Consider the following 5,591-nt stretch of genomic DNA (forward strand, 5'->3'; position numbering starts at 1 on the left):
GTAAAGACCTCATCAGGTAGCTCCTCAAGTTCTTCAGTGGCAACTGATGGTGAGATATTTACCGGCTTTGCCTTTTGAGTATTTTTATCTGGCCAGCCAATTTGGCGGCGTATCATCGAAACAGTCAGACCCGTGCGATCCTGAGGCGAGCAAGTATAATTTATTATGATTAACAAATTTTCAAATTTATAACAAGCACCCTTTTTCGGAAATGCATCAATAAAAAGTATCAGTTATCGCAATTCTTAAAGTATATTTGATGGAAATGTCAGATATGAGCAACCACGGGTCAATGACGATTTGGAACATTTTCATTCATGCATTTCGCAATAGGGGCATTTCAACTTTGCTTCTGCTTGTTTACATACGGTCAGACTTGGAAATTTATGTGCCTTGGGTGTTTTACGTCTTAAGTATTCCTGCTTTTCTTGCTTGTCTTGCAAGACGACAGCTTGGTAGTATTCCAACAGCGCATTGAAGCGTGTCTGGTAAGAACAATCATTTTCCGGCCAAGCTCCAGTCGCTTACGGTAGAACAGTATGTAATTATGTATGAGCAACGTTCGGGAGTATTAGGGGCATTACTTACCAACAGATTGATCAGGAATGCCCACATCACGGGACGTCCACCGACAACCCAGGCATGAGAGATAATACATTTTCTTCGTTACAACCTTTCCTCCATCTCCTTCACTCTCTTTAGGAGCTTCATCAGATTTCCTGTACCAAATTTAATATAAGTTTTTAACTACAAACAAAAAAATGATTCTTACTTGGGAACCACAACCATGGTGGCTCTTGCGGACAAAGTATGTTGACAACATGGACAATTAAAGCAATTGGTGCAACAATTCTTTTTATGCTTTGCTTCCGACGAGGGTATGTTCTCCAAGCAATTGGAGCAAAAATGCGAATCAACCTGATGCATTATAGGATACGAAATCGAATGAAATTTAGATGTCAACGTAAAAGGGCAACATATTACTCACTTCGTGGCAGACGCAAAAACCACACCTTAGCTTCAAACAGTGTCGACGGAAAAAGAGTTTAGTTATTGGATTCACAAGACCACAGGTGCAAGCGTAGGTCACCACACTCTTTTGCATAAAATTTGCCATTTTACTGCAAAACGTTTATAATTTCCACTAAACTACTCACAATATAACCAGTAAACAACCTTCGGTGAATTTGGCGACTGCCTTCCTCGGGGATGAATATGCTAGGGATGAAATTATTGGTACACACGCCTTCCCGGCACGCAGGGTTGCTTTTAAGAAACAAAAAATAATTAACTCCAAATAGTTTCAAAAAGTATAGTGTAAAACGAAATTTATTGAATAATTCCACCTAAAATGGTATACATAAATGACGCATTTTCTAAACGATTTAAATTAAACGCATTTGCGAATTGATAAAAAAGTACTACGGATTGTAAATTTTTGTTAACTATGAGGTGAATGAAAATTTTCAACCCGGCCTGATGGTTTGATTTGATTATTAAGGCGTCTCATAAATTCATGGCTTTTAGTTCTAGAAGAATAAATGTCTGTAAAGACAAGTCTTTTTTGTATAATTTCTGATTTTAATTGCTCAACTTCTTTTGAACCAGAGCAACTGTCAAAAATTTCCAACAGTAAAAAGTTACGAATTGGCACAGCAGAAATGTAAAATTTTCTCGCCATAATAAAAAGTTGTTTAAACATGGAACTTTTCTACTAATTGACATAAAATTACTATCTCAACGGAGCGCTGCCACTGAGGGCCTTTGCCAACTGATTAAAAAGAGAAAATTTGGAAATACCAAACAAAAATTTTTAGATTTCTCGTTGTGAATACGAATGCCATAGTTTTTACCTAGCTCGTGGGACTACGCAAAATTTTGACAGCTTGTAAATATGTATACACATAAAGTTGTTGGCGGTAATAAGGAGTCAAAATTAAAATGGAGAAAAGAACAAAAAGCGTAGATTAGTTGTCAGTTATAAAATAAATCCAATTTATTTGCGAATATTTGTTTATTCTTTTTATTGAAAGCCAACCACTCGGAAAAGCTTGTGTTAATTATATTTATAACAGAACCTGACAGCTCGCACGTTGTCTAAATTCTCAAGTAACATAAAGTCCACAAAAGAATAAGTACGCCATGTATAAATTTAACAATACACAAAAATAGAGCTTTCGCACGAGTGTTTGTTTGGTTTTTCAACACCATTGATAATTTTCTTTTAATAAAATCTAATAATAATACAGCACACAACCCTGAAATCTAAGAAAAAGTCTGAGGAAGGCCATTAAATAGCAGCACACAACCCCGTGCCTTCCTCAGGAGTGAATATAACTACAACAACAACGATTACTACAACAACAACCCAAAAAGGTTGGTTACTGTCTATACTGTGAAACTACTGGAGCAAATCTATCCCAAATGGCAATTTAGGTATGTTGGAAAAACATCGATGCATACAATATATCGATGTTTTGCTTTCGACAATTCTAGTACATTAAACAACCATTTGAGCTTTTCAATTATGTATGCAAAATAGAAAAGTTTGACCAAAAAATTTAAAAATCTTTAAAAGTTCCTTTAGAAACATTTGTATTTAGCTAGTAATTAGCCTGAAACTAATGCCTGAAAAATTAAATGCAAATCGGTGCTCCGATTTTCATCGAATTCAAGATAAACATCGATATATTTTTTCCACAGACATTTTATGACAAATAAGTGGCGTTGACTGCACCGATTAACTGTAGGGCTGCCAAGGCGTTAATTCTGCCACTACGAAAATGTACTCCCATACCATGATTCAATAACACCAGGTTACACGCTGTTTCCACAATTCGTAATTCGCTCTCTAAGTAATTCACCATGAACCAAAAAGACAAGATCACGCGGGCAGGAGACTAGCCCGTTAGAATCGCATTTAGGAAAAAAGTTGAACGATTTTGACATTAGCCGTTTGTTTACCTTTCTTCGTTGTTTACAATTTAATGGTGGCTTTTTACTGTAATTTTCTTCATTTTCGCTTGTGACGACGTGTGTACACATAAGATAAAGAATAATTTAACACAACGGCATGATTTATAGAAGAATTTGCATAATAAAAATGATTTTTCATGCGTTCAAAAATTTCGCGGTTTTCTCCGTTCTCTTCGTTGTTTACTTCTTACAACAAAGATGGCGTCGAGATTTCGGCAGCTAGAAAATAACTTTGTTCGTTCTTTCCTTCCCGCGTGATCTTGTGTCTTTCGTTCATGGTAATTCACTAATATTACATTTACATTGAGCCCAAATGCGTCATTTGGGCGAGAAACCTCAAATGCGAGGCCAAATCACGCATTTCTCCATACAAATTCACATTTCCAGAATGACGCATTTCGACGCATTTACACAAAATCACGAAACAAATGCGTTCCAATTGCCGTACTATTTTATTGAACGCACTCAGAAACAAAAGTTCCACAAAAGCTTTGGTTTGTCTTTGACATTTGGAATTTTTCAAACACAAAACAAACACAACGAAATAAATAAATCTTTGAAATTTGTGTGTAAAAATTGTTAATTTATACAAGAGCTTTACACATTTTTAGTTTAATCAAAGAATAATTGCCTTTTTGTGTCCAAAAAGCGTTAACAATATAATAAATGTAGTGTTTGTTTACATACATTTTGTTTTTGTCTTCCCTTTTCATTTGATGAGAAGTCAAAGCAAATGCGGATCAAGCAGTGTAAACACCTTCAAATGACTGATTTCAAATCACGCATTTTGGTCCAATGTAAATGTAATATAAGTTATTCGTGAGTTACCCAGTTTCCTCCGGTGAAAACTTCGATAAATATTAGAGAAGGCACCGATTCGTTCGTCATTCGCATGGTAATTCGATCTGGGGCCGAATCACGGCTCTCGTGAACGAGTGACTGGTCGAGTAGAGAAAAATTTCGATTCGAATCGAATAGGCAAATCATCGCCCTCGATTCGCAAGCTAGCGAAATTTCTTCGATTATTAATCGGTTGCCAATTAGTAAATGTATCATCTTTAACCATTTCTCAAACGTAAACAAGAAATAAAATATTCATATCAGTTATTATAAAATGAATATTTCAGTATTTTTTTATTCGAGCTCATCTTATTCTGATAATGAAGTCAGACAAGTGCAGATACGGAGAGGATTACGTGGCAAAAGAAATCCCTTAAGTTTACCAGCAGCAGCGTAAGTTTTAATGATTCTAACCTTTCTAGTAGGTATTTGTTTCATACGTTAAAGTTCTTTATTTGCAGATTCAAAAAACGTTTCCGACTGTCAAAACCTGCGTTCGAGTACGTGCTTTCGGAGCTTGAGTTTGAGGGGCATATGTCCACATCAGTACCCTCCGTCTTGCAATTAGCTGCTACGTTATCGCTTTTGCAGCAGCAGCTCCTCGGACGCCGTCAAAAGCTTTTCTTGGTAAGGCCCACTTCCGGTCTTTTGCTTAGAAGCTTTATTAAAAGACAGCTTCTTTTTAAACTGCTGCTTATGGTCTGCAAATACCTACAATTTTAAGCCAAATAATACACAAACTTCTGATTATATAAATTCAAAACAACCTACTTTACGCCACATTTTAAGTTCTTTTGTAGGCGGACCAACAGAATTTAATTTTAAGGAAAGTTGCTCCCACAATCTTTGAGCAACGGTTCTTCCTTGAGCGCAATTTGGCAGAATATTTCTGGCCAAATCCGGGTGCTCCTGCATATATTCCGCCATAATACTTTTTTGTTTTTTGTTGATTTTGTTTATGTTTGTCCTTAAATATAAAAAGATATTAAAGTTTGCAATAGTTTTTACTAGAAATATACTCACATTTTGTTGTTTTATTTTAATTTCCCACTTCTCGATGCAAAATTTACTGTCGAATGGTGTTTTGAATAATTCTACTCGAACGTTTGCTCGATACCGAATGGGGTGATGCCAAATTTCGATAAATTTTACTCGATCCCGAATGCGGTGATGCCAAAACAGAAAATTTTGAAAAATATTACTCGATCACGAGAGCCGTGATTCGGCCCCTGAACTACCTACAAATGAGGTAATTCGCCCTCAAAATTTTGTACGGCGAATTACGTAATTCGGAAGGTAATTGGCAAGGCGAATGACGAATGGGAGAGCGTATTACGAATGAGGGAGCGAATTACGTAGCATGGAAAAGCCGTATTAGATAATTATTGACAGTCGCAAAAGCTTATACTTCTATTTCACAACAAAGCTACACCTTTTCCAAGTAAATTTGCAAATAAGCAACACGCTGCCATCGCTACGGGAGCGGTGCGAGAGAGACAACTGTCCATTTATCAAACCTTTAATTAGACTGCTTTTACACAGTTCAAGTATTGAATTCAATTCTGCTCGCATGTGGAAGAGAGGGGGCCTGAGAAGAAAAGGGACGAGTACTCATGCGTCTGTACCGTCAAGTCGTTTCAACTTTCTTGCTTTGCTTTTGGCATTTTCGTTGCTTCCCCTTTAAAGAACCAAAAACTTGAATTCAACAGAATTGAAACGTGTAAAAGCAAATAGAAAACACAAAAGAGAATGAGCAAGAATTGCTTTCGAGTACT

The 5,591-nt window shown here is 36.5% G+C and overlaps 1 protein-coding gene and 1 long non-coding RNA gene across 2 annotated transcripts; both read right to left on the reverse strand.

The window, feature by feature from the left end:
• Positions 1 to 5: 5 nt before the first annotated feature.
• Positions 6 to 2,643, reverse strand: LOC108381939 (dynactin subunit 4-like; the record flags this gene model as incomplete). Its single annotated transcript, XM_017638337.1, has 6 exons — positions 2,402 to 2,643; positions 989 to 1,149; positions 773 to 918; positions 589 to 719; positions 369 to 523; positions 6 to 140 (listed from the first exon to the last, which is right to left on the reverse strand). Coding segments are annotated over exons 2-6 (696 nt in total), but the record flags the coding sequence as incomplete, so codon positions are not given.
• A 1,861-nt stretch (positions 2,644 to 4,504) lies between these two features.
• On the reverse strand, positions 4,505 to 4,921 carry LOC108381940 (uncharacterized). The gene is made up of 3 exons (XR_001849655.1): positions 4,840 to 4,921; positions 4,588 to 4,783; positions 4,505 to 4,527 (listed from the first exon to the last, which is right to left on the reverse strand). It is a non-coding gene; the product is annotated as an uncharacterized LOC108381940 (long non-coding RNA).
• Between the last annotated feature and the right edge of the window lie 670 nt (positions 4,922 to 5,591).

This window comes from Rhagoletis zephyria, unplaced genomic scaffold (assembly GCF_001687245.7).
Source record: "Rhagoletis zephyria isolate East Lansing unplaced genomic scaffold, Rhagoletis_zephyria_1.1 Rzeph_scaffold_24462, whole genome shotgun sequence".
In the NCBI taxonomy this organism is placed as follows: Eukaryota; Metazoa; Arthropoda; class Insecta; order Diptera; family Tephritidae; genus Rhagoletis; species Rhagoletis zephyria.